We start from the raw sequence: 23,755 nt of genomic DNA, 5'->3' as shown, positions 1-23,755 counted from the left end.
GTTAGGTCACAAAAGGTGATGTCATGACCCAGAACACTGCAACTGTCATAAATACGTACCAGTTGCCAAGCATATGAATTTTGATCACATGGGGATGATGCAATGCTCGTGTGAAAAATAAATCTTAAATCAGTTTTTTGTAAGTCAAAGGTCAGTGCCATTGTAACTTCAGATGGCCATTAAACAAATATAATGTTGTAAGTTGAGGACTACCTGTATTTTCTCTGGTCGTTGATAAAATATATACTAATTTATAAGTTATTTCTTCCTCAAAGGATTCACAAATCAGGAACAAATATGTACATGAAGGGAAAAAATGGATGTGTGACAATTACCAATCCCACAGGAACAGCCTTACCTCTCACCTACTTAACCAATATTTTTTTTAAAAAAAATTAAACATCCTAGCGATAACTAAAAATTGGTTAAATCATTCCAAGGCAATATGGTTTCTTTCTGATTATAAAAGAAGCATTGACTTTTAGGTTTCTAAGAATTCCCATCATAATGAAAGGACTGCATGGTACTAAAGGAAGACTAGAGGAAAATATAACTTTGCTACAGGCAGTTCAGTGTACAAATCCTTTTAATGCACAAAAACACAAACTTTTTTGTTTTGCTCAGCAACATCTCCTATTTTCACAATAAAATGACAAACTCATTGTGTAAGTTTGAACTAAAAATTTAACATACGCAAATGTACATAACTGAAATAAGCTGTTGCACTTCAAGGATTTAATTACCAGTGGTGAAGTTTGATATATTGATAGAATAATTTAAGCAACACAGAGTTCATTTCACTTTCCTACCTCTTCCATTTTTTTAAAGGCCAACTGGACATCCTAAAAAGTCTGGGCAAGTTGAATAAATACATTTTAAAAGCCAAAAAATTTATTTATTGTACATATTATAAATGAAAATTAAACCAGATTTGCAATTTCCACTCTAATAATGTGAAACCTTAGACTTATGATACATAAGTATCCTGCTATGATTCAGACAGATGTGCTGCTTGACTTCTTAACTGTTTTATTCCTTTAAGAATATTGTAATTAATAGGAAGAACAATGGTGAGTAAATCTTATAGCCAACTCCCATCTTCAGAGTTATTAACTTCAAAACAAAATATGAAACTGAGACAAGTTTTGTACCCATTTATGCTGGCTAAATGCAGATAGAGGGGTTCTTCAGTTCTGTGATATCAATTAGGTCTAAGTCACAACTAAAGATTCACTGATTTAAGTGATCTACTTTTAGTACAACTAATTTTATACAAGATTGTTAGCTCAAAACTCAGGAGTAAGAAATTGAAAACTGAAAGAATTGTAAAAGAGAAAAAAGCTTGTTTTAATTATTGCAAGTTTATATGATTTCCTCAGAGCTAATGGTCAACATAAGCTGAAATTGAAGTTCTCTATGCATGCAACATGTAGTATTTACCATTTTGTATTAAGGAACAAAACCTCAGGTTCTATCATTAAAACAGGAGACAAACTGTACAAGAGCATATCTTCTTTAGAAACAGTCTTTTCAACTGTGTGAAGGGCATCCAAATAAAGAATATTTGAAATGGCTGCATTATATTCTTTATTGTTCAATATCTTGCAAGCAGACTGAATACCTATCTGGCTCATAGGCAAAACCTGTTCCCAAATTCATCATGAAAACAATGATCATGCTAAAAGGCTTCCATATAAGAGTGTCAGAGTGGTATTTGTTTACAGTACTATTAGTTAAATGAAACAGTGTTTCCATGCAGTTATATTCAGTTCCATACAAAGGTTTTACTCTGGGATGAGAGCATTCAGTTGTTTTCTAATGTTAAACTAACCTTGAGATGAAAGAATGTGCATCAGGTGTTAAGTATCTGTTGAAGTTATGAAATAAATGAAGCTATACGGCATTGTTGATCTGAAGCAAACTGAAAACTTAAGCATCAATTGTGAGAAATAAAATTATCCTTTCCAGCATGTGACTGATTCACATAATAGGCACTATTGCAACTAATGACAAGATAAAAAATTGACCATTAATATGGACATCACAAAGATTTTGATTCCTCAAGTATCTAGTGCACAAAAGATAGCATCACCTTCATCTATTTCAAAAACATGTTCTACATTATTTCCCAATGTCCTTCTTGCAAGTCATCCAGAGAAGCCAGGGCTTCATTTGTGTCACTTGCAAAAGTCTCTCGAGAGGCATCATCGTGTTCATGAAGATTAACTCCTTTAATAGCTTGCTGCATCTTTTTGCTCAGCACTTGATATCTCCTCTTCTTTGCAGCCCATTTTTTCTCACTCTCCTTTTGATTTTCAATATAGAAGATTTCCTTTAAAGAGAATGTTAATTACCTCATGAAATGAGAAGGAATAATAGACAAAAGCAGCTTCCACAAAACACCAACTTTTAGAGATAATCATGGCTATTTAACAAAGAACCCTCAAGTTTTTAAAAAGCCATTATTTTTTCAAATATTGGTGCAGAATTATTTGAAAATGTATTATCTACAGAGTTAAAAGAAAGCCTTGTTGTAAAATAATAATTTTATAATAAAATAGATGTCTCTCCGTTTATAATATTGAGAAAGAAAGTACCGTATATACTTGAGTATAAGCCGACTCGAGTATAAGCCGAGACCCCCAATTTTACCCCCCAAAACTGGAAAAAGTTATTGACTCGAGTATAAGCCGAGGCTGGGAAATGCAGCAGCTGGAGGCTGGATCCCCCGAAAGACGTCTCTGCTGAGATGAGAGAACGGGGTGGCAAGCCGCCGAGAGAATGGGGCGGTGGAGTGCTCCGCCGAGAGAATGGGGCGGCTTGCTGTTCTCTCGGTGCAGCACGGCAGAGGCTGGATCTCGCGAAAGAAGTCTCCGCTGAGCGAGAGAATGAGGCATCTCAGCGCCCATTTTCTCGGCGAAGACTTCTTTCGGGGGATGCAGCTTCTGCCGCCCCTTTGTCTCAGCTGCCCAGTGGAACAGCTTGCCACCAGAAATCAAGAGTGCTCCATCACTGGAGGTTTTTAAGAAGAGACTGGACATTCACCTGTCTGAGATGGTATCGGTCAGTGGTGGGAAAACTTTTAGAGACCGAGTGCCCAAACCGCAAGCCAAAACCCACTTGTTTATCACAAAGTGCCAAGGTAGCATCGGCATTCTGGTGCCCTCGGGGGAGGGGACAGGGAGGCGCCTCTGAGTGCCGCCTCTGGCACGAAAAAAAAGGGGGAGCAAAAAATGGGCCACCGTACCGCAAGGCACAAAAATGCCAACCGCCGCGCCGCAGGGTGCAGATACAAGGCACCGCACCACGTGAGAACGGGGCTGGGCTAGTGAGTATCACGCAGGCACTAGCCCCGCCCCCTTTGCAGCATGTGCCTGCTCGTGGCCCCGTGCGCGCATGCACGCATGTAAAATGCTTCCCCCTCCCTTTTCTTCCAGTCCACCAACCGACAAGGACCTGCTGCTGGCAGCGGTGGTGGCGCACGTGCCAACAGAGAGGGCTCTGAGTGCCACCTCTGGCAGGCGTGCCATAGGTTCACCACCACTGGTATAGGTCCTCCTGCTTGAGCAAGGGGCTGGACTAGAAGACCTCCAAGGTCCCTTCCAGCTCTATTCTATTCTATTCTATTCTATTCTATTCTATTCTATTCACTTTCTATATTTCTATTCTATTCTATTCTATTCCATTCACTTTCTATATTTCTATTCTATTCTATTCTATTCACTTTCTATATTTCTATTCTATTCTATTCTATTCCATTCACTTTCTATATTTCTATTCTATTCTATTCTATTCTATTCTATTCTTATTACCATTCTCTATTCTATTCTATTCACTTTCTATATTTCTATTCTATTCTATTCCATTCACTTTCTATATTTCTATTCTATTCTACTCTATTCTATTCACTTTCTATATTTCTATTCTATTCTATTCTATTCTATTCTATTCTATTCTATTCTATTCTATTCTATTCACTTTCTATATTTCTATTCTATTCTATTCTATTCTATTCTATTCTATTCTATTCACTTTCTATATTTCTATTCTATTCTATTCTATTCCATTCACTTTCTATATTTCTATTCTATTCTATTCTATTCTATTCTATTCTATTCTATTCTATTCTATTCTATTCTATTCTATTCTATTCTATTCTATTCTTATTACCATTCTCTATTCTATTCTATTCTATTCTATTCTATTCTATTCTATTCTATTCTATTCTATTCTATTCTATTCTATTCACTTTCTATATTTCTATTCTATTCTATTCTATTCCATTCACTTTCTATATTTCTATTCTATTCTATTCTATTCTATTCTATTCTATTCTATTCTATTCTATTCTATTCACTTTCTATATTTCTATTCTATTCTATTCTATTCTATTCTATTCTGTTCTGTTCTGTTCTGTTCTGTTCTGTTCTGTTCTGTTCTACGTTCTGTTCCAATCCATTCCATATTTTCTATTCCATTCTGTTCCACTGTCAGAGCCCATCGGAGGCAACCCAGTCAGCCCACACAGGAGTTACACTAAGGCTACGCAGCCTCTCCTCTCAACCTGAACCCCTCCTTACCTTTCCTTTTATCTGCATCCTATTTATAACTGCCGGCTCTGCCCTGCCCTATTTTGTCCTTGAGCACTTGTGAGCTCATCAAGAACAGAAGGTAACTGTGGGGGGAAAGGCAGGGCAAGATCTGCAAGATCCCCATTTGCATTTGACTTTGCCATCCCATCTGGTTCGAGATAACACACCACAGAGAGAGAGAGAGAGAGAGAGAGAGAGAGAGAGAGAGAGGGGGGAGGATGAGGATGAACGAATTTTGCAGCGCGTTTGCTTTCAGCTTTCAACGAAGAAGGGAATGTTCTCCACTTCTCGCCTCAACTTTTTCTTTCCTCAGGAACCAGAGGCAAGGGCTTTCTGTTTGTTTGTTTGTTTTACCACGAGTTGACAGTTGGGCAGAAACCAGAGGGGAAAAAAAAAGAGTTTCGGGCTTCGTGGGAACCGAGGAAGCAAAACAAGATGCAAAGTCTAAAATCTATAGGCTCATAAACCACCCCGGTTTCTTGAAACAAACCGGGATTTCTCTACCCCAACCTTGAAACCATGGATCGAGTGAATCTCTTTACCGAAGAATGTGTGTGTGGAGGAAGGGAGAGAGGGAGGGAGGGAGGGAGAGAGAGAGAGAGAGAGAGAGAGAGAGAGACACGCACACCTCAGCAAAAAAGAAAGAAAAAGAAGTAGTAGAAGAGGCAGAGAGCCCCTGTGGGTAGGAGTGAGGATGGGGAGAAACAGCAAGAAGACCGGGTGGGGTGGGGTGGGTTAATCACTAAACCTTCCAGTGTTTAACCAAAGCAGCTTTTGCATTTGTCAAGCTCTGCTAGCAGGGCACTGGACGGGCCTGGCAGAGCTGCTGAAGGTGAACGGGAGAAGGTGAGTCTTCGCCGAGAAAATCTCAGCGCCCATTTTCTCGGCGAAGACTTCTTTCGGGGGATGCAGCTTCTGCCGCCCCTTTCTGTCAGCTGCCCAGCTGAGAGAAGGGGGTGACAGAGGCTGGATCCCCCGAAACAAGTCTCCGCTGAGACGAGAGAACAAGGCGTTTCTCTCTCCCCCCCCGCTTTTGCGTGTGTGTGTGGGGGGGGCAGTCAAGCGTTGTTTCCCTCCTCGTGTGCGTGTGTGTGTGGGGGGGGCAGTCAAGCGTTGTTTCCCTCCTCGTGCGCGCGCGTGTGTGTGGGGGGCAGTCAAGCGTTGTTTCCCTCCTCGTGCGTGTGTGTGTGTGGGGGGGGCAGTCAAGCGTTGTTTCCCTCCTCGTGTGTGTGTGGGGGGGCAGTCAAGCGTTGTTTCCACGTGGGCCCCGGGCTGCACCCCCGGCGACTCCGCTCCCTCCCCTCCCCTCCGGGCCGGGCTTCTCTCCGCCCGTCCGCCCGCCTGGCTGGCTTTGGGGTGGCGCCGCTGGTCCCGGGCGAGGCAGCGGGCGAGCGAGCGAGCGGGTGAGGCAGCGGGCGAGCGAGCGAGCAAGCGGGCGAGCGAGCGAGGCAGCGGGCGAGCGAGCGAGGCAGCGGGCGAGCGAGCAAGCTCCGCAGGGCAGGCTCTCTCCGCCGGGACGTGGGCGGATGGCTGTGGCTCCGGGGTGGCGCTGAGCTGCGCGGCCGCCCTCCCGCCCTGCCTGCCCCCCGGCCGGTGCCTTCGCCCCGCAAGCCCCCCGACTTGCCCGGAGGAAGCGGCAGCGGCGCGGCGGGCCGGGAGGGGGGCGCGGCGGGGGCTGCCCCTCCTGCCGAGCCCGGCGGCGTGTGTGTGTGTGGTGTGTGTGTGTGTGTGTGTGTGTCAGACCCGCAGGAATGGCTAGTAAAGGTGGCGGCAGTCCGGCATTTGCGTTTCTCTGTGTGTCAAGCCCCGTGGGCTCGACACACAGGAAGGGGGGGAATGCCGGAATGCCGCTTCCCTACCAGCCATTCCCGTGGGTCTGACACAGACACGCACGCACGAGGGGGAGAAACAACGCTGGACTGCCGCCAGCTCTGCAAGGCTCTGCCGCTCCCTTCTCTCAGCAGCCTGTACCGAACGAAGGGACAGTTCTTTTTTTTTGTTCACTGGAGTATAAGCCGAAGTGGAGTTTTTCAGCCCGAAAAGTGGGCTGAAAAATTCGGCTTATACTCAAGTATATACGGTATCTAAAAATTGAGAGTTATACCTTGGATCTATTGAAAGGAAGGGGGCAAAAAAAATCAGGAGAATGAACCAGTTTATTGTAGATAGGAAATACCGTATTTTTCGGACCATAAGATGCACTTTTCCCCCCCAAAAGTGAGGGGGAAAACGAGAGTGCGTCTTATGGTCCGAAGGTGATCCATATGGCCAGCCCCAACCTCCGCAAGTGGAAAGCAAGGGAGATTGCCAGGAGCACAAATCGGCACGTGCTGAGAAACACCGATCTCGCACTCCTGCAATCTCCCTCGCTTGGTTTCAGCTTCCCTTGCTACAAGAGAAAGCAGGCTGAAACCGAGTGAGAGAGATTGCCAGGAACGCGATCTCCCGCTGCTGCAATCTCCCTCGTTTCAGCCTTTCTCTTGTAGCAAGGGAAACTGAAACCACGCGAGATCGCATTCCTGGCAATGTCCCTCGCTCCGTTTCAGCTTGCTTTCTGCAAGAGAAAGCCGGGCTGCAGGGCCGCCTCCGTGGGTACTGCTCTAACACAGAGAGGGAAGGACAAAGAGGGAGGGAAGGAAGGAAAGAAGGAAGGGACAATGGGAGAGGGAGGGAGAAAGAGAGAGAGAGAGAAAGATAGGGAGAGAGAGAAGGAAAAAGAAATAGGGAGGGAGAGAAAGAGAGAGAGAGGAGAAAGATAGGGAGGGAGAGAAAGAGGGAGAGAGAGAGAAGGAGAAAGAAAGGGAGAGAAATAGAGGGAGAGAGAAAGAGGGAGAGGGAAAGAGAGGGAGAGAAAGAAAGGGAGAGAGAGGGAGAAATAGAGAGAAAGAGAAAAATAGAGAGGGAGAGAAAGAGGAAGAGAGAAAGGAGAAAGAAAGAGAGGGAAATAGAGGGAGAGAAAGAGGGAGAAATAGAGGGAAAGAGAAAAATAGAGAAAGAAGGAGAGGGAGAAAGGGAGAGAGAAAGAAAGAGGGAGGGGGAAGAGAGGGAGAAAAAGAGAAGGAGAGAGAAAAATTAAATTAGTAACATGATTGTTAAGTGAATCTGGTTTCCCCACTAACTTTGCTTGTCAGAAGGTTGCAAAAGGCGATCACATGACCCTGGAACAATGTGACCATCATAAATATGAATCAATTGCCAAGCATCTGAATGTAAATCACATGACCCTGGGGATGCTTCAATGGTCATAAGTGTGAAAAATGGTCATAAGTTGCTTTTTCAGTGCCATCGTAACTTTGAACAGTCACTAAGTAAATCGTTGTAAGTCGAGGACTACCTGTACTTTATCATTTTTTTTTTCCTTTTTTGGGGGTGTGTGTCAAGTTTTTGACACCTTGCTGGGCGACTGGTGGTACTCGGACATTGCCTTGTCCTAAAAGTGGTACAATGGATGAAAAGGTTGAAAAGCCCTGTTTTAGTATACTGATTTAAGGGACGCGGTGGCTCAGTGGGTTAGGACGCTGAGCTTGTCGATCGGAAGGTCGGCAGTTTGGCGGGTCGAATCCCGAGTGCCGCGTAACAGAGTGAGCGCCTGTTACTCGTCCCAGCTTCTGCCCACCTAGCAGTTTGAAAGCACGTAAAAATGCAAGTAGAAAAATAGGGACCACTCCGGTGGGAAGGTAACAGCGTTCCGTGCGCCTTTGGCGTCTAGTCATGCCGGCCACATGACCACGGAGACGTCCTTGGACAAACGCTGGCTCTTCGGCTATGAAACGGAGATGAGCACCGGCCCCTAGAGTCGGAAACGACTAGCACGCATGTGCGGGGGAACCTTTACCTTTTTAGTATACTGATACTATTTGGTTCAGAATATTTTTTTTCTTGTTTTCCTGCTCTAAAAACTGGGTGCGTCTTATGGTCAGGTGCGTCTTATGGTCCGAAAAATACGGTATGCTACAAGGACAATTTGGCTCTGAAATACAATCAAAGAGATAGTGAGAGTCACAAAGATCCTTTGTGACTCTCACAAGAATTAGCTTTGGGAAGTCGAAGGCTGTCTAGGTTGTTGGTAGGCCCATGTAATATTTCCAAAACACATCCTTGCAGAAATGAGGCTCCTCGCCTTTGCCTTTAGCTCAGAAGAGAGAGACACTAAGCAATAAAGTGGACCGGCCCACAGACTTGGCATTCTCTTCTTTCTACTTTTGGAATTCCATGCATTCTAAAGATTACATATGTTTTTCTTCATTACGCATTAAATATGTACTCTACAAAGCTTTACAGAGAGCAGAACGGCACACTGAAACTTTGAACGAAAAGAATAGGCATCCTACAGTTTGAGATACCAAGAAAAGTACTAGGCAGAGTTAGTAACATCAATTCCATACATCTTTCAAATAGAGTTGGACAGGATCCAAATATAAAACACAACAGTGGGGTGTTATTTAGCTGACTTACTACAACAGAGGCCCCATGCCTTCAATAAGACAATTATCATTTACTACTTTGTCAGCTTGGGTTATTCCATCATTATATTACTACAACAGTATCTTTATTTATAGGCAGTTGTCTCCAGAGTGAAGAATTTAACGATTAGGGAATGCTGATGTTGAGTGTGCAACCTTTTTTTTGTCAGTTCATTTTTGCATACTTGCAGCTATATGAGAGAGCTGAACCTGAAATTTCTTAACAGTAACCTCTGCAGAGTTAAGAATGAAAGCCTGGGTTATCAGTATAGAAAACAGCTGACAGGAAGTCCTTGACTTACAAACACTTGTTTACTGACCATTCGAAGTTACAACAAACTGAAAAAAGTGACTTATGACCATTTTTCACACTCATGAGACCCTTGCAGCATCCCCATGCATGTGATCAAAATCTGGATGCTTGGCAGTTGCAAGAAAAAGTATGTGAACCCTTTGGGATTATGTGGAGTTTTGCATGAATTGGCCATAAAATGCGCTCTAAACGTCATGTAAGTCACAGCAATAGAAAAACACAGTCTGCTTAAAATAATACTACACAAACATTAGCTGTTGTCATGTTTTAATTGAACATAAGATGGAAACATTCACAGTGCAGGGTGGAAAAAGTATGTGAACCCCTAGCCTAATGTTTTCTCCAAGAGCTAATTGGAGCCAGGAGTGAGCCAACCTTGACTCCAACCAGTGTGATGATATTGGATGTGTTGCTGACAGCTGTCCTGCCCTTTAAAAACACACACCCATTTTGGGTTTACTGGTCTCAAGAAGCACTGTCTGATGTGAACCATGCCTCGCAGAAAAGAGCTCTCAGAAGACCTACGATCAAGAATTGTTGACTTGCATGAAGCTGGAAAGGGTTACAAAAGTATCTCCAAAAGCCTTGATGTTCATGTGTCCACGGTAAGACAGACTGTCTACAAATGGAGAAAGTTTAGCACTGTTGCTACTCTCCCTAGGCGTGGTCGTCCTGTAAAAATGACTGCAAGAGCACAGTGCATAATGCTTAATGAGGTAAAGAAGAATCCTAGAGTGTCAGCTAAAGACCTACAGAAATCTCTGGCACATGCTAACATTTTTGTTGACACATCTACAATAAGGAAAACATTAAACAAGAATGGAGTACATGGGAGGACACCACAAAGGAAGCCATTGCTGTCCAAAGAAAAAAAATATTGCAGCATGTTTGAAGTTTGCAAAAGACCACCTGGATGTTCCACAGCACTACTGGCAAAATATACTGTGGACAGATGAAACCAAAATTGAGTTGTTTGGGAAAAACACACAACACTATGTGTGGAGAAAAAAGGCACAGCACACCAACATTAAAACCTCATCCCCACTGTAAAACATGGTGGAGCATCATGGTTTGGGGCTGCCTTGCTGCCTCAGGGCCTGGACGGATTGTTGTCATTGATGGGAAAATGAATTCCAGAGTTTATCAGGACATTTTGCATGAAAACATATGACCATCTGTCCGCCAACTGAAGCTCCACAGAGGATGGGTGATGCAACAGGACAATGACCCAAAGCACACAAGTAATTGAACAAAACAATGGCTTCAACAGAACAGAATACGCCTTCTGGAGTGGCCCAGTCAGAGTCCTGACCTCAACCCGATTGAAATGCTGTGGCATGACCTTAAGAGAGCAATTCACACCAGACATCCCAAGAATATTGCTACACTGAAACAGTTTTGTGAAGAGGAGTAGTCCAAAATTACTCCAGATCGTTGTGCAGGTCTGATCTGCAACTACAGGAAACGTTTGGTTGAGGTTATTGCTGCCAAAGGAGGGTCAACCAGTTATTAAGTCCAAAGGTTCACATACTTTTTCCACCCTGCACTGTGAATGTTTCCATCTTATGTTCAATTAAAACATGACAACAGCTGATGTCTGTGTAGTATTATTTTAAGCAGATTGTGTTTTTCTATTGTTGTGACTTACATGATGTTTAGAGCGCATTTTATGGCCAATTCATGCAAAACTCCACGTAATCCCAAAGGGTTCACATACTTTTTCTTGCAACTGTAAGGGTTGCAGAGTCCCGCAGTCATGTGATCACCTTTTGCCACCTTCTGACATGCAGTCAATGAAAAAGCCAGATTCTCTTGACAACCGGATTACTAACAACTGCAATGATTCATGTAGTGACTGTCGCAAAAATGGCCATAAAATGAGGCAAAATTCAACAACAGTCTTGCTTAGCAACAGAAAGTTTGGGCTCAATTGTGGCAGTAAGTTGAGGATTATCTGTATTTCATGAAATGCATAAAGGAACGTGAGAAAGTAAAGCCAGAATATTGTATTAATAAAACTTTTTTTAAGTTGTATAAAATTATGCTGCAAATTGGAATGTAGAAAGTAATGTTTACCTCGATTTGTTCACTGGTTATACAAGGTGTGTTTTTCAACAAGTTTATATAAACTCCACCTGGAGTTCTTCTTCTAGAACCATCCTGAATGATGAAAAAATAACCTTTTAAAAGCTGCAAGTGTAAAATATATCAAATGTTTTATACTTGGAATCTGAATATTTATCTGAGATATAATGAGAATAGAAAATGCAATTATTAATTACCTGTAAAAATATTAACAGGGCTTTATATAATTATTGAAAGACTGACTATATAAACTGAAAAAATATTGTTTGAAATGTCAAATGTTTCAAGAAATAAGGCAGCAAATCAGTTGAGATTAGGGTTTCACCCTATTTTGTTTTTCCTGAAAGTTTCTGGCAAGATAGTGATGTGTTACAATGTTATTTCTCTAGCCTTCCAAAATTTGTGAAAACAGTACTTGAGTTTTTTTTCCTTACACACACACACACACACAGCTAGTACAGGGGTGTCAAACTGCTGGCAATGGAAAAAAAAGTCGCAGTACGTTGCAACATGTCATGTGACGTTGCGAATTTGAAACCCCTGAGCTAGTAGGCAAAAATACAAATTATATTGTTATTTGTTATTCCTAATGTTTTGGAGAGATTAAAAATTAAGTTTTGAAACCTCAAAGAGTGTCTTTCTGCTTTGGGTTCTTTTCCAACTGTGCAGACTTCCTTCAGACAGCCTCTGAACACTGATTTCTATAGAAGCGAATTAAACCTGGGAGTGAGATTTTGAGTGAAAAATTATCCATATATCCCTTTATGAGGTCTGGCTGAAACCCCAACCCAAAAGCAAAATACTGTATATACTTGAGTATAAGCCGACTCGAGTATAAGCCGAGACCCCCAATTTCACCCCCAAAAACTGGAAAAAGTTATTGACTCGAGTATAAGCCGATCCGCCGTTCTGCAAGCCTCTGCCGCCAGCAGAGGCTCGATCCGCCATTTTGCAAGCCTGAATACACAGGAATACCCTGTGTGGCCGCGGCTCTCGGGGAAGCCCTGGCTGTCCGCTTCCTCGCTCCACGCTGCCATTCGGGGCCCGCGCGTTCCCCGGGCAAATCGCGGCGCCCAGCAGGCGAGGAAACACGCCCGCTCCAGTCGCCCCCCCTTCCCTCAGGAGACGCGAAGCAAGTGACCGCCCGGAGCTTACCGAGGACTTGCGCGCGGCCGAGGCTTCCGTGCTTCCAGGATCGCGCGCACCTCTCCCAAGCCGCCACCGTCCGGAGACCTGCCGAAGTTTGGGGAGGTTTGGGGAGGTGCGCGCGCACCTCCCCAAACCTCCCCAAACCTCGGCAGGTCTCCGTTCCTCCTGCCGACCTTTGGGGAGGTTTGGGCGCCTCCCCAAACCTCGGCAGGTCTCCGTTCCTCCTGCCGACCTTTGGGGAGGTTTGGGCGCCTCCCCAAACCTCCCCAAACCTCGGCAGGTCTCCGTTCCTCCTGCTGACCTTTGGGGAGGTTTGGGCGCCTCCCCAAACCTCGGCAGGTCTCCGTTCCTCCTGCCGACCTTTGGGGAGGTTTGGGCGCCTCCCCAAACCTCCCCAAACCTCGGCAGGTCTCCGTTCCTCCTGCCGACCTTTGGGGAGGTTTGGGCGCCTCCCCAAACCTCGGCAGGTCTCCGTTCCTCCTGCCGACGTTTGGGGAGGTTTGGGCGCCTCCCCAAACCTCGGCAGGTCTCCGTTCATCCGCGCAGACCTGCCGACCTTTGGGGAGGTTTGGGCGCCTCCCCAAACCTTGGCAGGTCTCCGTTCCTCCTGCCGACCTTTGGGGAGGTTTGGGCGCCTCCCCAAACCTCCCCAAACCTCGGCAGGTCTCCGTTCCTCCGCGCAGACCTGCCGACGTTTGGGGAGGTTTGGGCGCCTCCCCAAACCTCGGCAGGTCTCCGTTCCTCCTGCCGACCTTTGGGGAAGTTTGGGCGCCTCCCCAAACCTCCCCAAAGGTCGGCAGGAGGAACGGAGACCTGCCGAGGTTTGGGGAGGTTTGGGGAGGCGCCCAAACTTCCCCAAAGGTCGGCAGGAGGAACGGAGACCTGCCGAGGTTTGGGGAGGCGCCCAAACCTCCCCAAACGTCGGCAGGTCTGCGCGGAGGAACGGAGACCTGCCGAGGTTTGGGGAGGCGCCCAAACCTCCCCAAACGTCGGCAGGAGGAACGGAGACCTGCCGAGGTTTGGGGAGGTTTGGGGAGGCGCCCAAACCTCCCCAAAGGTCGGCAGGTCTGCGCGGAGGAACGGAGACCTGCCGAGGTTTGGGGAGGCGCCCAAACCTCCCCAAAGGTCGGCAGGAGGAACGGAGACCTGCCGAGGTTTGGGGAGGTTTGGGGAGGCGCCCAAACCTCCCCAAAGGTCGGCAGGAGGAACGGAGACCTGCCGACGTTTGGGGAGGTTTGGGGAGGCGCCCAAACCTCCCCAAAGGTCGGCAGGAGGAACGGAGACCTGCCGAGGTTTGGGGAGGTTTGGGGAGGCGCCCAAACCTCCCCAAAGGTCGGCAGGAGGAACGGAGACCTGCCGAGGTTTGGGGAGGTTTGGGGAGGCGCCCAAACCTCCCCAAAGGTCGGCAGGAGGAACGGAGACCTGCCGAGGTTTGGGGAGGTTTGGGGAGGCGCCCAAACCTCCCCAAACGTCGGCAGGTCTGCGCGGAGGAACGGAGACCTGCCGAGGTTTGGGGAGGCGCCCAAACCTCCCCAAACGTCGGCAGGAGGAACGGAGACCTGCCGAGGTTTGGGGAGGTTTGGGGAGGCGCCCAAACCTCCCCAAAGGTCGGCAGGTCTGCGCGGAGGAACGGAGACCTGCCGAGGTTTGGGGAGGCGCCCAAACCTCCCCAAAGGTCGGCAGGAGGAACGGAGACCTGCCGAGGTTTGGGGAGGCGCCCAAACCTCCCCAAAGGTCGGCAGGAGGAACGGAGACCTGCCGAGGTTTGGGGAGGCGCCCAAACCTCCCCAAACGTCGGCAGGTCTCCGTTCCTCCGCGCCCTGCCTGCCTGCTTCTTTCCGCTGCGGAAAGAAGCAGGCAGGCAAGGCGCGGAGGTCCGGAGACCTGCCGACGTTTGGGGAGGTTTGGGGAGGTGCGCGCGCACCTCCCCAAACCTCCCCAAACTTCGGCAGGTCTCCGGATGGCGGTGGCTTGGGAGAGGTGCGCGCGATCCCGGAAGCACCAAAGCCTCGGCCGCGCACAAGTCCTCGGTAAGTTTTTTTGTTGACTGGAGTATAAGCCGAAGTGGAATTTTTCAGCCCAAAAAGTGGGCTGAAAAATTCGGCTTATACTCAAGTATATATGGTACACAGACAATAACTCTCCTTCCTGTAATTCCATCAGATGTTTCTATCTAAGATGTGACCAATTTTGAGATTCTGGTAATGTTAGACACAATAACTTGCCATCTCTTAGAGCAGGGGTCCCCAACCTATGGCGTGCGGCCCACTATTGGGCTCAGCTTCTTGGCCAGGCCACAGCAATGGCTGGCCAGTGTGTGCACGTACGCACGCGCACTCCGCCACTTGCGCTAGTGCTCATGAGCCCGTTTGTGCATGTAATAAGCTAATTCATTAACCATCATTAGCACCAAGGCTCATTTAAACACAATAAAAGAAATGCAAGTTAACTATACTGCTCAAAAAAATAAAGGGAACACTTAAACAACACAATGTACTGTATTTAATAGTAGGATGTCTTATCTTGTGTTCCCTTTATTTTTTTGAGCAGTATATAAATGTTTGACCCAAATGGCTGATTTGTAATCCTAACATGAGCCAATAATGCAATTTACTTCAAAGAGGATTGATATGAATATATTGTACTTTTACAGCAGGTAGAATTGCCAAAACAAAGTATCTGATAGGAATAAAGCTAAACTGATAGGGATAGTGTTTGATAGCAACAAACATATTCATTGGATGGTAATGAGTAATGGAATCAGACTGGACAAAAGTGACATTATCAATAGTAACGACAGCAAGTAGGAAAAATATAGGGAATGAAATACCATTTGGTCTCATTTAGTATTAGTTAAGCTGCAATCCTAACAAACTACATGACAAATTATTTCTTACCATAATTAAAAGACCTCCATTTTGCTCCACCTCAGTGGTTTTCATCAGTAGTTCAATAGATTTCTTTTTCCCAATGATTTTCACTACCCGTGCAATTAGATCTTTCTTTGGTTCATGAAGCCTGAAAGAAAGATGGAAATTCTGTATTTGCCAAGTAATTTGAGTGACAATATTTTCAAAAACAAATCCATTATTATAAATTTTAGTGATGTTTGGCATATTTGATATCAAACAGTTTTCCTTTTGCAGCCATAATTACAGTGATATGGATACTGTAGGTGTATATATGTTTATTGTCTATGGGAAAGAAATATCTGGAACAGATATTTAGCACTCTTGTGTAACTAAGCACCTGAATGGACTTTAAAGTTGTTTATCTAAAAAATAGCTTTTCTTTAAGATCAAAAAGTGCTTTAATAAAAATTATTCAAAACCAGAATATCTTTATCTTTTGCTATTATCTTGAAACATCGCTTTTGTTGAAAATCTCTTAAATAAAATATCAAAATCTTACCGATAGACAATTTCATCTGCCACTTTTTCTTCAGGATCATCTTCTGTAATTTCATATCTCCCTTTATAATCCATTTCTTGTCTTTGACCGAATTTCTCCTTTATGGGCCTTTTCCGTTTCCAGAGACCTTGTCCACTCACCTCTTCTTCCTCCTCTTTTGATATAGTCTTTTTATCATCTTGCATATATTCTTCCAACTCTTTGTCTAGTGTCTTAACTGCTTCTGGTTCAGAGTTTTTCACCAACTGTTTTGCTAAAATGTAGTTGTAGGCCTCGGAGCCTCGACTTGTGTCCAGGTTGCCATCCATCCATAGAATCCCAAGTCTTCTTGACATATCATCTTGATTCTGTTTCTGCAGAACTTCACCCCATATATTGTTGACTTTTTTACGGATATCTTTGTGAGGGTTTGGAGAAAACTGGAAAGGCTCTGGTTTGAGGGGAGGAAGGTTTGAACATTTCTGTCGCTTTCGCTTCCATAGACCACTCTCTTCATCAGAATCTGAAAAACTTTCATCAGTCGAATCCATACTTTTCACTGTCCGATAAGGAACACTTGTTGTTGATTGTGAACTGCTGCTTGGAAAAGATATTGCCGGATTACCACTATCATTCTGAAATATAAATGTACGTATTTATATTAATAAAACACTTTCACTATTTTTAACTTTTTCATGTAGCATATGAGAGAAAAAATGCTAAAATTTTAATAGGGATTAATTAGAAATCCATAGTTTGCAGAAATCTATATTGGGGAGAATATTCAAAGAGCCCCCAACACACAAAAACAATTAAGGGAGAACTTGGGCAGAGTGAACAGAACTTCAGGTACAACAGAAAATTTAACAGAGTACCTTGGACCTTGTTACAGGTAATCACGTGTATAAAAATATTCATTATATTATTACAATATTTTTTACAAAATTAAATGTTATTCATTATGTCAACCTTGCTGCTTAATGGGATTGGTAGTCCAATATATTTGAAGTGCACATGTTGAACTCAGAGAATTAATGAAATCAATTGATGAATGTTGAGAGGAAAAAGACACCTAAGTGCCTTTGATTTAATATGAAACCTATTAACAATGCATACAAATCACAACAATCATCTACTGATGGTACACTCAGATCACATACACACACTCTGTCTGTCTATATCTTCTATCTCTCTATCTATTCCCCTCTTCTCCGAAGAACTCGCTCTTCTGCAAAGCACAAGCTCTAGTCATGTTTGTTAGATAGTTACGATTTTGTTTTAAAAATTATAAAAAATTGAGCTGTGTACTGAATTTGATTTCAGATTTCTTTACAAATGATAATTAGAACCCTTGGTGGTGCAATGGTTAAAATGCATTATTTCAGGCTGACACTGCCCACAACCTGGAGTTCGACCTTGATGGACTCAAGGTTGATTCAGCCTTCCATCCTTCTGAGGTCGGTAAAATGAGACCCAGAGTGTTGGGGGAAATATTCTGACACTATAAACCACTCAGAGTGCTGTAAAGTACTATGGGGCAGTATATAACTGTAGGGCTACTGCTATTGCTAACTTTTTTAAAAAGATGCAATTTATATTTCACATAAAGATACTATATATTTACCAGTAAGAGTTTAGGCCAGTGTCTTCTAACCATGCTTTTATCACCCTTATAATAGTTTACTGGCTGATTATAGATTGTCTTCATTATTGTCCAATACATCTGGAGCAGATATGTCAAACACAAGGCCCGGGGGCCGGATCCGGCCCGCGAAGTGGTTTCATGTGGCCCGCGAAGCCATCCTGGAAACAGTGAGGGAACGGCTCCCTCTGCCTTGGCCCTGGCCCAGAGACCCTCCTTCTGCCAGAGACCCTCAGATCTGTCCCACACCTGGCCAGGCCCCCATAGGCACCCTTGATGCGAACAATGTAGAGCTGGCCATGCCCACCCAGTAGGCCATACGCACTCTAGCCATGCCCACCTAGTAGGCCACGCCCACCCTGGCCATACCCACCCGGCCCCCTGAGGGCAGCCACAATGCTGCTGCGGCCCTCAATGAAATTGAGTTTGACACCCCTGATCTGGAGAACAGTAAATTGGGAAGAAAATGCTAGTTTATACAGCTAATTTTATACTAGCTTTTCCTTGTTACACTGCAGCAATAGAAGGCTGTTTTCAGAACATCTTGGTCATATTAAACATTTAAGTGCTTTGCAGTTAAAGGATATATAATAGTGTAAGGTGTTCTAAGCACATTTTAATAATTCTTGAATCTGATTACAACTGAAGATGTCAACAGTTCACTCACAATTTATAGAAGTTGCTGATGCCTACTTTTTACTACACTAATTATCTTTTTATATTACTGCATTAAAAAGTAACTTCTAGCACAAACATAAGGAGATTCATACTAATCCAATAAAACATGTTCCTATTTACTTATAAGAAAGCTCCATTAAACAAAATAGGAGATACCTCTAAGTATTACACCATAAAAATCTGATGAAAAACCAAGCAATGTAAGATCAGCTAATGGCAATTCGTGTGTGTCACAGCAATCATTAATGCACTCTTCATATGGATATAGACTGTATTGACATACAGGGCATACTGACCTTTCTATTTAAAACAGCTAGTATAACTAATATTTACATTGCTGTTAATAGTTCTTAATTAGTTCTTAACTCAAGCATGTTTTACTTAGGTTAGTTTTATCTTGAAGATATTTTATGAGGGGAAAAATAATGATTAGTGTTTTGCTGATGTATTGGACACAAGTTTCCTTGCCATCTTACAAAAATTTAAATTATATAATCTGCTATTGAAAATTGAAATTCTATGATGCAAATTCCTATCATCTGCATGAGGTTGCCTCATAGAATTTTAATTTTCAGTTTTCTGCATGAAAAGTTTAATGGGCTAGACAACTTGGATGGTCATAGGCAGCTGAGAATCATGGGAGTTGTAGATCCACCTTACAACTGAGACCATAATTTCCACTGCTAAGCAAGACAGTTGTTCAGTTAGTTGTGACCCATTTTCAATCTTTTTGCTGTGGTCGATAAGTGAATCAATAGTTGTCAAGTGAATCATATGGTCATTAAGCAAATCTGCTTTCCCCCATTGACTTTGCTTGCCAGAAGCTCCTAGGAAGGTTGCAAATGACTATACCAGGCCACCAAGCCATTGCAACCATTGTAAATACATGCTGGCTGGCAGGCACCCAAAGTTTGATCATGTGACTGAGGGATGCTGCAACAGTCATAAGTGTGAGAACTAGTCATAAGTGCTGTTGTATCTCTGAACTGTCATTCAAGAAATGGTTGTAAGTTGAAGACTACCTGTATATGGATGCAGATTTCTATGAGACCATGCAGTAATACGCCCAGTGAACCATAGCTTATGAAGGAAAGCTTTAGATCGTTGTATGCTCCCTTCAATGGGGAAGTTGCTTAAGAACTTCACAGAAATCTGAAACCTAAATCTTGATACATGGCAGTGACATCTGCAGAGAAGGTCAAAAAGACAAGAGCACAGAAATGATAAAGTGGTATATCGGTACTTGTCCTTAATTGGTTCTGGGAGGCGCAATGAGTACTAAAAAGGATGAGTGCCAAACAAACCACATGACTTAACACGTGATCCTTTGTTTCAGCAGGGAAGGACTTCCTATTAGTTCCTTTTCCTATCTCAGTGACCTTCCCAGCATGGCTGACTTTGTTTCCACTCTCTGTGGCTGTCCCACTTCCTTTTGCAGCATATTTAAGTACCAGACAAATGATGACTATTGGGACATTTGCATGTCAAAATGTGTCAAGTGCCCAATTTGACAGGTTTTGAAGCAGTTGAGTATTGAGGTACCACTGTATTGGCATCACAATGCACACCCCACCCTTTTTATAGATGCACCAACATAAGATATATAAACAAAAGAGGTGGCTTTGCATTGCAAATGCTGCTTTTGTCATCCTGTCTTTTTTTGATCCCATCTGCTGGTACTACAGAAGCATTGTTACTTCTCTTCTGAAGGCCAATTCATCTTTAGAAAATTGGACGGGTTTACATTCCTACCACCAAATATGAGGAAATACAATGCATTCAGAAAGTATTCGGACTCCTTTCACTTTTGTCTATTACGTTATGCTGCAGCCTGATTCTACAATTCTTGAAATTCATTTTTTTCTCATTAATTTACATTCAGTACCCCATAGGTCAAAGTGAAAACAGAATTTTAGAAATATCTATAAATTTATTTTAAAAAACCCTGAAACATCACATTAGCTTAAGTATTCAGACCTTTCACTCAATACTTTGTCGAAGCACCTTTGGCAGCAATTACAGCCTTAAATCTTTTTGGGTATGAGGGGATTTCCTGCCATTTTTCCTTGCAAATCCTCTCAAGCTGAATCAGGTTGGATGGAGACTGTCGGTGCACAGCAATTTTTCAGGTCGCTCCAGAGATGTTCAATAGGGTTCAAGTTAGGGCTCTGGCTGGGCCACTCTAGGACATTCACAGAGTTATTCCTAAGCCACTTCTGTGTTATCTTGACTGTATGCTTAGGATCATTGTAAAAGTGAACGATCAAGAGAAATAGGAGGCACCGGAACTAAATTTCACATCTTGCAAAAGGTCTGAATACCAATGGGATATTTCAGTTTTTTCTTTTTAATAAATTTACAGACGTTTCTAAAATTCTGTTTTCACTTTGTCAATATGGAGCTGTAGAATCAGGCTGCAGCATAACAAAATTGTAAAAAGTGAAGGGAGTCTGAATACTTGCTGAATGTATTGTATAGGTATTCTGCTTCACGTATTCTTTTTTCATAAAAAATTGAACATTTAAAGAGAAAGAAAGCAGAAATAAGATTAAGTACAAATTGTCAGAAAAATACTAGATATTTAAATATTTTAAAATGATGTATCTGAAGTCTGTGTATCAATCATACTAATCTGCACAATATGAAATAAATTTTAAAAATCATAGTCTTTTCTAGTTAGCAAGAAATATACTGTTATTTAACAAACTATTTTCTAAAATGTAGAAAATCTACTTTATGTTCAGAGAAACTCACATTTTGGATGTGACAGAAGCCCATAAACAGAACTATAATTGATTTCTGGGTTAAACTATACATCAGCTTTATTTTTCAAATATGTGGTTACTTAAACATTAAAACATATGCCCACAAAATAATTTATCATTCATCTACTGAAGGAATTGTACACTTTCCAGTGCAAAGTAGAATATCCTAGCAACTGTTGGCATGTACAAAGCCAGTTTAGTATACTTTGTTGAACAATGAAGTTAGCAATATTTAATAGAAAAATGGCATATTGGAAAAAAAATTCAACTTCTAGAATTTGCTTTATTCTCTTATGAATCATTTCATCAAACTTTTGCACTTCACTACATTGCCACCAATTATGGAAGAATGAACCAACCTGACCAAGAGCATTTACAAGATGAATTATCTGAGTAATCAATAAGGAAGTTTTATAATATCAGTAAAACAACTTAAAGTAGAATATTTCTTCTAAAGTTAGTTTACTATTTAACAATTGTTAGAGGCTGTCTCAATCTGAACAATTCTGGTGCCATACATAAGCAACTGAAACAATGAATTAAATATGCTGCAGGTGTGCTAGAACTGTTGCAAGTAGCATGCCCTGAAATACTCTGAGCCAGCAGTATTTTAACCATTATATATGTAAAATCAAAAAAGAATTATTTTTGAATATTTCACTTTTACTTTATATAATCTCACTAATAACCCAGCTAAATAATGTCCTTTATCTTTAGAAAACTAATTAAGAAGTCCACAAGGTTAGAAAAATAAATGTTGCTGATTCTTTGCAGCCCATATCTGACATAATGGGCGCAGGCTGGATGTTTGTGGGGACACCTTAAGCCAGGGGTCTTCAAACTCGGCCCTTTTATGATTCATGGACTTCAACTCCCAGAATTCCTCAGCCAGCATGCCTGGCTGAGGAATTCTGGGAGTTGAAGTCCATGAGTCATAAAAGGGCCGAGTTTGAAGACCCCTGCCTTAAGCGAATGAACTAACTGAATTATCATATACCACTGTGTATTATTTTCCCCACATTTAATAGGCTAAAATTAGCATTCCTTTAAAGAGGAAGATCAAATTTGAAGTTATTGTCTCTTCAGAAGCATGTTTGGGTATCTTAATGCAGACTGAGTCACTGCTGTTTAAAGTACTCCCTTCCCCCAAACTGTCAGAAAAAGGGCATAATCAGTAGATAGCTGGATCTGGAATAAAAATAAAGCCATAAAATACTAAAAAAAAAAGTTTCGTTTCCATAATGAAACAGGTCTGAAGGCCTTGGAGCAAATTTGTCTTTTACCAAAAAATCAGAAACCCTGCTCTCACAGAAAGTTTTCAGAAGAATATCCACATTGGCCAACAAAGATGCCAAGTGAAAGAGCTGGGATGAAAGCGAAAGAGCTCAGAACCCATACAGCAGAAATAAGTTTTTTTTCCTAATATGAATATTTAAAGACACAAACCACGGCACCTATCTACAATGTGAAAATTTATAGCAACGTTGAGGAAAACTAGGGTGGGCAGAAACAGAAACAGAAACCCTTCTGCTTAAAGAAGAGAGAAATCCCATCTTCCTCTTCAAAATAGATCCTGAAATAGGGTCTGCTGGCTGCAATCCCCAGAGAAAACACTATTACTGGTCCACGTATCCAGGAAATCATTCATACCATTTATTTATACATCAGAAATCTTATGACTTAAGTGTTAGTATTTTCTGTACAAGTACACTGACGAGTCGCTTACAAGGCAGGACCTTCGGGAGAAGCCATTGCAATAAGAAATAGCATCAACTAGCTTGGCGGGTAGGAACCGGATCCTACTCTGGTTCAAGTGGGGAAACATGCCCAGTCACTCATTCCAGTGGGATAGTGCCAAAATAAGAGCGGGCAGACTCGGGTTACAAGCTTCCTTCCAAGCTTCCCTCCAAGATGTTAACCTCCCCGTCTGCGCATTATAAAAAGCCCGAGAGTTTGCCAGACCTGTTGGGGACTCCTGGAAGAAGCCGAGACCGGCATTTCGTTGTCCGATTCGAAAATTTCTCCATCTTCGACATCCTGCTCCATTCTTGAAGCTTCTGACGCCATCTTTCCTCTCTCAATCAGACCGGGAGCCGCGAAGGGAGAAACGAAAGTCCTTAAGTCTAGAAAAAAACTACAGAGACCACAATGCCTTGCTCTAAGGAAAAAAAGGCGGGACAACTAGCGTTTCTTCCCTTCCTTCTTGAATTTTCGTGAATCGTAGTCTTTTAATTCCTTTCCGCCCGTGAATTTACATCCGTTTTCTCCTCTGTTGAGAGATTTCCCACGTTGGTTTTTTCAGAGCTGTATTTTATGCTCCAGACAGGTGTGCAAATGCGTTTGACTTCTGCAGCCATTGGATAAGCTTCAGTTGTTCGCGCCTTTGCCTTTAAGATGCGCGAGAGAAGCAGAAAAGCCCCGAGGCGCAGAGAGGATGCGCCTAGTCCAGGGGTAGGCAACCTCGGCTCTTTTATGACTCGTGGACTTCAACTCCCAGAATTCCTGAGCCAGCTTGGCTGGCTCAGGAATTCTGGGAGTTGAAGTCCACGAGTCATAAAAGAGCCGAGGTTGCCTACCCCTGGCCTAGTCGCTAGGAGGAGTCGACGCTGGATGGGGGCGGGCCTTGTTTGGTCCGCCAGGCAACGGTGGACCGAGCCTTTTGTCTTCTCCAATCCGGG

At 43.2% G+C, this 23,755-nt stretch overlaps 1 protein-coding gene across 2 annotated transcripts; it reads right to left on the bottom strand.

Moving 5' to 3' along the window:
* Positions 1-385: 385 nt before the first annotated feature.
* On the bottom strand, positions 386-23,457 carry PHAX (phosphorylated adaptor for RNA export). Of its 2 annotated transcripts, XM_081315735.1 has the most exons (7): positions 23,040-23,457; positions 17,617-17,715; positions 16,014-16,627; positions 15,500-15,620; positions 11,445-11,528; positions 2,093-2,332; positions 386-2,003 (listed from the first exon to the last, which is right to left on the bottom strand). In XM_081315735.1, the coding sequence occupies exons 1-6, from the start codon at positions 23,142-23,144 to the stop codon at positions 2,117-2,119; spliced, it is 1,239 nt and encodes a 412-aa protein (XP_081171861.1). In that variant the 5' UTR covers positions 23,145-23,457; the 3' UTR covers positions 386-2,003; positions 2,093-2,116. The 2 variants fall into 2 exon arrangements, with proteins under 2 accessions (XP_081171861.1, XP_081171862.1); XM_081315736.1 differs by lacking the exon at positions 17,617-17,715 and having other exon boundaries at positions 386-2,332; positions 23,040-23,456.
* Positions 23,458-23,755: the final 298 nt, after the last annotated feature.

The sequence above is a fragment of the Vipera berus genome, assembly GCF_964194415.1.
Source record: "Vipera berus genome assembly, chromosome: 2".
Lineage (NCBI taxonomy): Eukaryota > Metazoa > Chordata > Lepidosauria > Squamata > Viperidae > Vipera > Vipera berus.
Note: the sequence above shows the minus strand (reverse complement) of the source record. Positions and strands in the feature narration are given on the sequence as shown.

What these genes read in the sequence shown, in the direction of transcription:
- PHAX (XM_081315735.1), bottom strand. Translation starts at nt 23,144, where the DNA reads ATGGCGTCAGAAGCTTCAAGAATGGAGCAGGATGTCGAAGATGGAGAA. An exon ending in CTTCCAGGAGTCCCCAACAG is followed by an intron (nt 17,716 to 23,039) that starts GTCTGGCAAACT and finishes TATCTGCTCCAG; the next exon opens with ATGTATTGGACAATAATGAA. An exon ending in ACTGGCCTAAACTCTTACTG is followed by an intron (nt 16,628 to 17,616) that starts GTAAATATATAG and finishes TTTATATTTCAG; the next exon opens with AATGATAGTGGTAATCCGGC.